The sequence below is a fragment of the Camarhynchus parvulus genome, chromosome 3 (assembly GCF_901933205.1).
Source record: "Camarhynchus parvulus chromosome 3, STF_HiC, whole genome shotgun sequence".
Taxonomy (NCBI): Eukaryota; Metazoa; Chordata; class Aves; order Passeriformes; family Thraupidae; genus Camarhynchus; species Camarhynchus parvulus.
Genome location: NC_044573.1, coordinates 54,066,828 through 54,078,625, shown reverse-complemented (window position 1 = coordinate 54,078,625; position 11,798 = coordinate 54,066,828). Strand labels below are relative to the sequence as shown.

Below are 11,798 nucleotides of genomic sequence, written 5' to 3'. Positions count from 1 at the left end.
TCACAGCTGAGTGGGCTCGGTCCACATGTGCCTATTTATATTAGGAAATTCAGTATATATAAATATATAAATAAAACATCTATACAATACATAGTCACATTCATATAAGTCATAAAATTACATATATTTACAAAAATATTTGCAGCTTTGTTTTACACTTCCAGGTCCACATTAGGAGTTGAGTCATTTAGCTTCTGGCTTGTGAATATGATCACCTTCCTTAAGCTGGACTCTGGGATGAATTTGTACCTGATATACTCCCAATTGTCAAAAATAAGAAAGGAGAACATAATCTTCCAAGGAATTCTGCCAAGTCCATAAGAAAAGTTGAATCTTGTCTCACTGAAGAGTAAATTACATGTTAGCAAAAACTTAGAGACCTCTTCTTCACATAGAAAGACAGTACCTTCTTGGTCTGGACCATAAATAAATTTGAAACTCATAAAACATCAGGCAGAGCCCAAACTGGGTGCCTGTCAGCTGTCAACAGTATCAATTCATGCATAATTACTCTTCCATTTGTCTCCATTTAAACTAGTTGAGTGGTGAAAGTAAACGTGTACAGAGATGAAAATGAATACAATGGGTTACCTTAGAGGGTAAAAAGGCAGAGTAGGCTACATCCTGTTGGGATCAGATTAGCTTCATATCAAGGTAAGTTGTATGGTTAAAACAATCCCAAGGATCTCATATTTATATCGTACATATTACATAGTTCTGTGTCCTCCAGGAGCTGGACACATATAATTTTCTTCTCCAAAACTGAAAAACGTTTCTTTGCTGCTTTGTTAAATAGTCTCCTTACATATGCAGGCCACATTCAGGCGTGCTTTTTGGGCAACTTGGGCAAGTTTGGGGAACTTGCCCATTTGACATTACATGAGTTCTGCAAGAGCATTTAAAACTTTGATTGTTTTCCTTTTGAAGCACACTTGCAAAAAACAAACCTCAAGATACAGCAGCTTAAATCGCTTGTACATGAAGACCCGTGCAGAGAAATCTTGCCATGTGCCATTGATCAAATAGCACTTTCAGTGACTGGCTGTGGAGTCATTTCTTGCTCTTCACTATTCTCTGTGGACATGTCCTGGGCCTCCTGCTGCTGATAAATGTCTTGGACCAGCATGATGTTTGTGCTCCTCCACTCTCTGTACTTCACTGCTGTCAACTTTGGGTCCTCTAGCAACTGGTTAATTGTGGCCAGGTCATGTTCCTTACACTAGGAAGAGAACAAGTGGTTACTTCCACAGAAAATGTCAAGACAATTGTCCCTAACAAAACCATTCTGGGAACGTTAGACTCATGTCACAAGGAGACAGCCAATTACCCATCCTCCTGGCATCTTCTTCCCATTTTTAGAGTGTAGGTCATCAGAGTTATGTCTACAGTAAAAATTCTTCCCAGTTAAAGGCAAATTATGATTTCATCTAGATTTTTTATAGGCTTCTTAACAAAACTTGATGAGAGAAGATTCATGTGAAAATTACACATTGTTATTCTGTCTCTCAACAAGACAGTACTTGCATTAAATGAGACAAAACAGCATTTGTTTCTGTAATTGACAGCAGTTCTAACTTTCTCAAAAGCACTTATTCCATGTAATAAATGTCTCTAATGTCTCTTCTCTGGGAACTGGACTGAACATAATTTTGGTATAATTTTTGCACTGGCAGTAGAGTGGCGATAGTACCTGTGTCTGCCATCTACCATCAGCTACTGCTAATAAATCTGGTATCTACTTTTAGGCAAGAGCAGCTCAGACCACATATTGCAGGCACCCTGGTTCACTTTTAAGGTGTGGGCAGTAACTGATGCAGGGATGCTGAGACTGTATATATCACAGAACTACAGAATGGTTGAGCTTGGAAGGGACCTCTGGGAGTCATTTGGTCCAAAACTCTTCCTCAAACAGAGCCACCTACTGCAGGCTGCCTAGGACTGTGTGCAGGTGACTCTTGAATATCTCCAAGGATAGAGACTCAATAGCTTCCCTGGACAATCCGTGCTTGGTCACCCTCACAGCGTTTCTTGCTATCCAGGTGAAGCCTTCTGTGTTTCAGTTTGAACCCACCACTTCTGGTCCTGTCGCTGGGCACCACTAAAAATAGCCTGGCTCTGTCTTCCTTACACCCTCCTTTCACACACTGATGTTCTTTGATGTCCTCACATGCTGTGGCATAACAAACCACTTTGCTTTTCCAGCCCATATTGTCTATCCAGGGACCACAGGAGAGAGAGGCCCCAGCGAGCAGGTATAATGTCACTATAGGACACGAAGCAACACACTGCTGCTCTCAAGGTGAAGAAAAGGGAAGTTTACTATCTGACTTTAATATTATATAGTTTTCTAAAAGTGACAGTGGATTGGAGGGTGAAAGTGCTACCTCTCCAATGACACTGGACAAACCAACAATCTATCAAATTTCTCTTCCTCCATAAAAGAATGCAAAACAACTAGTTATTTACAGAAAGTGTGTGAGAAAGTTCATTACAATAATGTAAACATCAGAAGGCCGGTATAATTTATTAATGGAGGCACCATGCTGCACTAACAAAATTTGGCTACTTCTGCTCGGCTCCCTCACTCCAGTCTGTGTGTGAAAGCAATGGAATAGCTCTAGCCATCTTCTCCTGCTGCCACCCATTCATCATACCCAAAGACACCCTGTGTTGGTGGCTGCCTTGAAAACACCTTGAAAGTACTCCCACACACTCATTTCACCTTCTGATAGCAGCCATCAGCTGTTTCTATATCCATATCCCACTACTTGTCTAATGAACCTTCAACTGCTCCAATTCCTGTCATGCCGTAGCTGTTTCTTACACCCAAAAGCTCGTTCAACTGTGTTTTACACACATCCTACCCTCAAGACCCTTTTAAGAAGACTTCTAGCACTGATGCAGGGATATGTGCAGTTAGCTTAAGAGAAGAAGAGAGGAGACAGGGAGGTGTAAGGAAGAGGAATATTTCTATTGGACAAACATGGCAGCAAAAAGTCATGCCATGGAATTCCTCCTCTAGCACTAAAACTATTTCCCACATTCACTAAGACTGTGATGCATTTGCACATAGCTTTCCTCACTTCCAAAGTATTCAAAGCATGTTTTGTTAATGATATATTGTGGCAGCAACATTAATCTGTTGTTAAATATGTGGAGTCAAAAGTCTAAAATTAAAATTGCATTGAGACTTGCATAAATCACTTCTCAAACTAATAGGGTTTTAATTAAAGCAGAGTACATATGGATCTAAAAAATCCTGATTTTTAAATTTCCAGTAGATAACTTCCAATTATCTTATGTCTTGCATTATACATTAAGAAAATTTGACTCTAAAAGCACATAATTCCTCTGATGTAATTAATATGGCACTTTCCCACTGCAGGCACTTGACCTTCAGACAGGCTAACTTAAATACTGCTGTGTAGAGAACTCTGTTTGTGTCTATGAGAAAGTGTCTGTGCTTTTTTATTTGTCTTGTAAATACTCCAGGTTCTTAGTTTGAAGAAAGCAAAAAAAAAAAAAAAAAAACCCCAAAGAGATCAACATATTTTATATGTTATGAACACTCCAAAACTTTTTTTTTCCATATTAAATACAAGTGTTAGACAAGCCTAAGTTAATCACAACCTATATAATACTCCCAGGCTAAATCAATGCACCGTTGTCCTCCTTGCTCATGTCTGAGATTAAGGCTTTCATTCAGCTCCATACTAATGAAAGTGACTGTCCCACAAAATACAACTCCATTCTGCACTAACTGGTTCTTAGATTTATTAGTGAAGGTCCTGTCAGGGAAAATTTCTTTGGAATATTTCTGTATGTAGGAAGTTGACACACTTTTTAAACCAACTTTCTGCTATGTGGGAGGCTCACTTTACTGCTGATGCAAATGAATATTTCTGTAGTCACTGCCACATCTCTGAAAACTCTTTGATACTAAGGAGAGACTCATACGGAGCCAAGAAGGATGCCTCTCTTCCCAATTGCCTTTACTTTTCAGGAATTTCAACACAGGCTGAGGTGCCAAACCCAAGCCTTCCATTGCAACTGATAATCAAACAATGATTGTGCTGGCAGGATAAGTTTTTAGAATCACAGAACTGCTAAGGTTGGAAAAGACCTCTAAGATCATCAAGTCCAACCATTTTACATGCATTTCTCCAGCTTACAGTGCCTGAAGCCAAATACATCGATGTGAAACAAGATACTCAATTCCTGCTTCTAACGCATATGAAAAGAAACAAGTGAACAAGTGAAGCCCCAAGTTTGCATTTATTCTGTCTTCTCCTTACAATATAAATGCTATGGTTAAGTTGTGGTTTTTTTCCCTCAGTACCACTCAGAAGCAGGCTTTGAAATCCCGTGACACTTGATGCTGGCAAGTAAACTGCTTCATAAATTCCCACATTCCAGACAGATTTACCAGCCCTTTCACGGAACGTCTCCTGAACCCCTGTACCCCTCCAGTTCATGATATATTTCCAACATAAAAGCAGGATGCTTTTGTTATTAGAAATATTTTAGTTACAGGAGGTCTTTACAATAGCTTTGGCACATCCTGTGCATTCTCTGATAATCACATAAGGAAAACTTTTTTTGGCTCAGGGTCATTTTCATGTCCTTTATCATCAATGTACTTTGTCTGCTCTTCCTTTTTTAAGGCTCCCCTGTTTAGTGTATTTAGCTGAGCTAGCAAGTTTTCCAGTTAGCTAAGAGTTTTCTTTATTATATTTTCCAAATGGGCTGGAACTTCTGTAAGAGGAGTCCCTCTTGAGCTATTGCCTCTGCTTCCAGTTCAAGCTGAACATAACGCAGATCACTGTTCACAAGGAAGCAGAAAAAAAGATTTCAAAAACTTAACAAAATTCTCTGGGGCTTTCAGTAAATACATAACTACAGTTTGGCTGAAGTCTGTACTGCTTCTTTTTCAGCCAAACTGGTTTTTTCTCTCAAGCTTTTCCTTGGCAAGATCTTCAAACTCACCTTTAATGTACTGTTCAGCATTCGAATTTTATGGAGTTTCTCATTAATGGAGGGGTTTTTGCTGCGCTTGATAAATGACTTCCTAAGCTCCTTCTTAGTTGACAGTCGACGATCACCAATGGGAGACAGGCTTGCTTGCTCCAATGACTTGTAAAGTCGCTCCATCTCATCATCATCATCACACTTATCCTGGTCTGCAAAGAAAAGAATAAATTGGGCATGAGAACGTGAATGTAGCAGCAGATAACAGAAAAGATATGTTCAGCTATTAGGAATGCTATTAACCAACTCAAAAAATAATTGTATTAGACTTAAAACTAATGACAATTAGGGTAATTTCTAGGGTAATAATGCCTATGAGAAAGACATACTTCCAAACTCACATGTTGTTAAGAACCAGGTAATGATCCAAACAGATGTGAGCTTTATGTCCACTAATAGAGTGCTGCTTTAATGTTCTGAATATATCACAGAGTTTGAACAACTGTCAGTAGCCCTATGTTTGAATGAAACAACTCTGATAGCATCTACACCCATTCATCCCACCCTGCATGCTACACACAGAGAATCATGCTTCTACCTGGCAACTCTCAGGGCAAATTCTCTTTGGTGTGCTGATTCATCACCAGGTTTTCATAATTATTGAAAACAGAGTTTCAAAAAAATGAGCAATTAAAAGAAACATAGAAACATTTCAGGGGCTGCAAGAGGAGGTCCCTAGAAAACAGATTAAAGCAAAAACCCTTGGGGCATCCAATGTCTTGCCCCTGAGTTTCACAGATTGCAGCAGAGAATTTCCTTGTAATGCCTCACAACAAAGCCTTGATTATCTCCACCCTAATTAATTTGTTGGGTCCCAAGTTGCAGGACCATCTTTCAAGACAGAGAGTACACAAAAGGAAAAGTGAATATACATCTGAGAAAAGCATAAAATAAGATGAAAATTTAAGCAAAGGCATTTCTCAGAATAAAACAACTTAAAAATGAACAGACGGAAATGAAAAATGTGCCGGGCATATGTAGGGGCGTTTCAGCAGAAGGACATTTTTAGCAACAGACTGTGCAACTCATTTATTGTCCTTCAGTCCACACAGCTTCAGTGATCTCTAAAGGAAAATCTTACAGCTATTGCTGTTTTCAGGGTGCTAATGAATCCTTCAAGATCCACTTTGGATAACACTTGGTTTTATGTCACTGGGGGTAGTGGCGTTGGTTCTTCTCAACTGCAGTCCTTCCCATTCCCATTGAACTGGTTGGGCACTTTTTTCTTTTAAAGTTAAACATTTACTTTTCTAAATCATCTGCAGTCAGCAAATATATTCACAACAAAAGGAACACAAGTCCTTCTGCTCAGTCATGCTGCTGTGAAAAGAATGCTGCAATATGTCAGCTTGCTAAGGAGGCTGCTTCTTATCTTTTCCATGTTTTATAAAGTGCAGCATCCTCCTACATCTCTGTTCTTTCTAAATATTTAGGTTACAAGAAAGGTTTATGATATGCTGCAAATATTTGCCTTCACTGTGTTTCTGGCCTATTCTTCACTACTGTGTGATTATAAAAAGCCTACTGTAACTTGACTAAAACTAAATATAACTTCCAACATTGGTACATTGCTGGGGGAGGAAAAGGAGGACTGTTGTATATTTAACAAGCTGCAGGAAACAGAAAAAAAAATGGAAGTGTAAGGCATAATACACGGCAATAGTATTTCCTGAAAGCTGTTGGCACATGCCATGAGGCTTGCAATAACTAGTTTCCTGCCTGCTTTCTTGGGATGAAGCAGCTGTTTGTTTCATTAGCGAGCTTCTGCACAGGACTGGCTCAACTCTGCTGTAGACATCACCTATCAGGACTGTGCACAGTAATACTTTGAGAGATAAATTGATTTTTATCAGCTATCCAAGAAAGACTGTGTAAGAAGGGGGAAAAGTTGCTTCAATCCTGCTCAGCAACTTTTAGATAAAGTCAACCCACAGGGGACTTAAGGTCCTTGCTCCAGATACCTTTTGAGGCTAACTCATGAACTTCCTCGGTATCCTAAGAGGGTTACAAAGCAAGACTGAGAAAAATTCACCCTCACTGAACACTCTTCTTTCATGCTAAATAATCTGATACCTTCCATGCACTTGTGGGAAACTGTAGGGAGTACAGTAACATTCAGCACAGAAAAAGATGGAGCCAAAGTGAGAAAAGCCCAGGAGAAGGCTCCCAGGTGATGCACTTGCCCAGCAAAGTGTACTCAACTCTTGCAGACTTTCAAGACTTCTACCTGAAACTCCTTTCTTATTTCTTATTCTTCCACCACTCTCATCCTCCAAGGGATTAATCAGGGTCAGATGATTTCAAAGGGAAAGGAACATGTCAGATTCTTCATATCAGGTGGATAAAGGACTAAATAGGATTTCAGCAAACTGCTGAAAAACTTACAGGTTGTGTAGTGCCAAGTATGAGTTACAAAGCACTTTTTTCTCCATCTTTGATGGATTTCAACTACAGCTAAAAAATAAGAGAGTATCCTAATATTATGTGTGTAGAACACTTCTGCTGTTGACAAAGGATATGTCTGCCAATAAAACTCTATAATCTGAGGCCAGACTATCTGTTACCTATCTGGAATTTTACCTTCAGCATCCTGAGTACCCCTGAGCCAAGCTCAGAAAGAAAAAGCCCACTTTTGCAGGCTTGAAGCTGCCATTGAATGTATTAGCTTGATGCTGTAAATCTGAAAGGTAATGGAGGAACAGAAAAATTCTGATTTAGGGGCACTAAAACACAATTCTGAGGCTTGATGCCATTTATCTGGAATTTCCTTCTAACAGGAGGTATCACAGACAAGAACAACCTCCCAGAGGCTCAACATGCCTGTTCTTCCCCTCCTCAATTTTCAGCTTCAGCTCTCCTGTCAGCCAACTCACCAGAGGCTGGAGACATTAAGATTTTGAGACTCCCCATCTTGGAGCATCAGTACAGGAGCCTGTCTGAAATCTCAACTTTAATACTCTTTAGGCATCCATAAGTGAAATTATCCAGAGCTTTCAAAAAGCAGCTGTGAAAAATAATGTTGATTGTTTCCCAGTAGTAAAGATAAAGAAATATGAAACATTTGGCAAAAAGAGCATTTTGCATTGAAAGCCACCTCCAACAGAACGTATCTGACTAAATTTATCCGAAATGTAAATATTTGTTCTTCCATTCTGCAACTGAGATCTCACAGATCCCCAGTTTGTATTAATCCCAGGAAAAAAATTCTGCTTCTTCCTCCTGTTCTTGCTACTCTTATGAGCATCTTGTAGCTTTGCCAGCACCTCTGTTTCTGATTCTGCTAAAATTTTTTACAGCAGTCGAGAGAACACATACACCCAAAGCTGAAAAGAGCAGAGGGGGAAAAGTCACTGATGATTTTTGCCCTTACCTACCTATCCACCCCCTAGCCCTTCTCCACAGTGGTACTAGACATTTTGATGTGAATATGATGTCACCTCAGGGAAATCCAATTTCCCACATAATTATGGAACAGAAAATACAAAAGAAATTTCAATTAGGTGAGCATAACTCAAGCAAACTCCTCACTGGCAAATGCAGAACTAAGGGAGGAAATATTGGAAGAAAATAATAGGAAAACTATGTTACCACAATTAGATGCTGTTGTTTGACAGTATACTGGACTCAGCAGTGAGGGGTGGAATTTTAATAAACTGAACTGGAAACAACATAAATAAGCACCTATTTTTCAGAGGGTTCAGAAAACCATAGCACCATAGTTTTCACTGTGATTTCTAAAGCTTTTTTGATGAGAAACAAAATAATTATTCAAGTTGTTTCTCTACACGGTTGTTCTCACCATAAGCACATTTCTTGTCTAGTCTAAGCCACGATCCAGCTATTTTCTATAACTTTTGCAGATGGGACAAAGGGGCCAGAGCACACCAGAGGATCTGTTCTGGCTATTACTGGCACAGTCAGACTCCAGAGAGGAAGAGGATGTCAGTCGTGAGAACAGAAGGAACTGAATGAATCCAGCTCCTATTTAACCAACTCCTTCCCGTAAAACCAACCCAGATAAAATCCAAGAGGTATTTGAAAGGCTGTCCATGTTGTCAAATATCAGCACACAGTTGACCTTCCATAGCTACTGTGAGCTAAGGTAAAATAAACCAGAAGTGGTAAAATAAACCAGAAGTGGTAAAATAGGAATGCTTTGCCAAGGTCCATTAACTTCATACAATCATGAAACCCTCAGAAAATGCAGGGAGGGAAGAAGGATCTTACTGCTATAGTAGTAGATCCCTACATAAATAGGAACACACATTCCTGTGTTCTTATATAACCTCTTAGTTCCTGTGTCTTCGTTTAGCTGTTGAGGTTTTGATCATAATGGTGGTGTGTCAGGGTCGTATACTTTTTCTTCCGGTGGTTGCCAGAAGAAATACAAAGGATGGAGAGTGTGTCTAGCCATCCTGGAGGGGCCAAGGCCAGCTCCTGGATACAATGCACGTAGTCAGACAGCTGCTTGTATTCTCAGCTGTTTCTTGTTTACCTTTCAGTTTCTTTGCATCACAGGCAGCTTAGAATCCTTTGTCACTCTGCATGTAGCAAGCTGCTTCACCAAAGTCTTAAATATTTCCAAAAAGTAAACGGATGCATAATGTTGGTCTCCTTTCAAAAGAGAAAACTGATAAACTCCCCTTCTTTGTATCACTCTCTGGTATGTAACATCTCCCCAGTAACTGGTGCAGAGAATAAACGCTGACAATGTTCATAATGCCACTACGAGTGGTTAGAAAGATTGTTAAAGATATCAAATGTTATGGCTCCTTGCATCAGACACTCACAGTTGCTTAGTACAGTTCATGAAATAATTTCTGTAGAAAAAGTAATCCATCATCATTTTGTTGAATCTGTAGATTTTCTTATGGAGATTCATTCATTTATTTCTGGAAAATGTTTCTTCCATTGTTTAACTCATCACTAAGGTTCCTTCACTGTTTTTGTACTTTTTCATGGTAAGCTCTTCCCACAAAACCACAGCTACTCTTTCTTCCTTTTAGGTACCAACTTCTGTCACATTGGTCTCCATTTCTAGACTTTGCCCCGCAAAAGTGCTCTTCAGTTCTAGAAAATTTTCACCTCAACTCTAGACTCTTATCAGCTACAACCAAAAATTTAACTTGCAGCTTTACCTTGAAGAATGTGGCCAGAAAACAGTGTGGCAGGGTTTTTTTATCCTTACCAGGAGAAAAAGAGAGACACCCTTGTAGGTTCTGTGGGGGTTTGGAATCTAAGACTATCTAAGAACATAGCTGTTCTGATGATAGCAAGGCCATCTTTACACACAGGGAATATGTGCTTTCAGGACAAATGTGGACAAAAGAAACACTTGTCTCCTCCTGGATGCAGTCTCATGACTCTGAAACATGTCAGAAACACACTATTCAGAAGCACTGTAAAGCAAATAATACCCACTGCACTGCGGTATGCCTTTTTGTTTTGCATCAGATAACAAGGGTGCTCTTACCAGTTTTGCAAATCAGGAGAATTTGCAGCTAGATTTTACTCAACAACTTGAATTCATCTCACAGTATTTATGCACATGCTTATCAACTAGCTGGAGAGGAAAATTCTTGGGGGATGAGCCACAGAGCCAGAATTGCATCCTTTTTGATAACTTTCATTTGGAACTGAATTGTTATTTTACATTAATCCTTCTTTTCCTACTTCATGCTCAAATTGAAGTAGCTTAACCTTCTTGCAAAATATTTCCTTAATGTTTTCAGTGACCATTGCAGGGAAGGGCTCCACACAGCAGCACTCTCCACACCCAGCCCATAATATGCAGACTGATAAAGGAAAGACAAAATTGTGCATGCTGTACATTTATGGTCAGCAATGGGTTATGATGCAGACAAGAACTAGTGAGGTGATACAGTTTCCATAGTGACTGTCTTGGGGAAATTATCTATTTCTGGAATTCTGTCAGTGATCACCACTGTGGTTCGGATGGAAGTGTTCTGTGCTCTGCCATCAGGGCTGCCCATCAGCTAAGCAGTGAGCAACAGAAGAATTCATTCCCACAGGAATAACCTTATCAAAATAAAACCATCTTGCACACTGCAGGAGTATACAAAAATATGCCTTGATTTACATTTTAATCCCATTTAATTGGTTAGTATGATTGAGCCTATGATCAAACTATAAGTGATTATGAATGTGTCATGCACATTCTATGACATCTATAAAAGTATTTGTCACCCTTACACTACAATGGAAAGCAATAACCTACACATTATTGCAGGACTTCTGACAATACCAGAGGGTATATTCTAAGCAGAAGTTTAGATTTCTGAAGAGCAACCGCTGAATTTTTATCAACAGGATCTATAAGCCACTATGCCATTTATGACCTACATTCCAACAATCTACTTAAATATCCCTATTGATGTTTTCCAAAGACATTATTTTATCAAATTTCACTCATAAGGTACAATTACAGAAAACAATATATTTAATATGTCTTTGTGACTTTTTCATTAGGGACTCCATTTCTGCCAGCTCCAGCCTTTTCACAACTTGAAAAGCCAGAATTAGGGGAATTAGATTCCACAGTAACTCAAAGCACAGCACTTTCTTCCAATGCATAGAAACAGCACGTATGCTCAATCTGGATTTTAATTTTTTCTGCTCTTCATTGCTGCAGAATTTTCTAGCAGAGAAGCCTACAAAATGGATAAGGTAGGTGAGCATAAAACACTGAGTTAATTTTCACTTTTGATGAAAACTTTTCTTAATGTCCTTTTTTTGTGAGTGTAAAATCA

At 39.2% G+C, this 11,798-nt stretch overlaps 1 protein-coding gene across 2 annotated transcripts in view; it reads right to left on the bottom strand.

Moving 5' to 3' along the window:
* Window positions 1-974: 974 nt before the first annotated feature.
* The window catches only part of IPCEF1 (interaction protein for cytohesin exchange factors 1), a 76,472-nt gene continuing 65,648 nt past the window's right edge, over window positions 975-11,798 (bottom strand). For both annotated transcript variants that reach the window (XM_030945800.1, XM_030945802.1), the window contains 2 exons: window positions 4,987-5,180; window positions 975-1,219 (listed from right to left, as the gene is read on the bottom strand). In XM_030945800.1, the coding sequence (XP_030801660.1) occupies window positions 1,019-1,219; window positions 4,987-5,180 (395 nt within the window). In that variant the 3' untranslated portion in view covers window positions 975-1,018. The remainder of the gene's footprint in view (window positions 1,220-4,986; window positions 5,181-11,798) is intronic.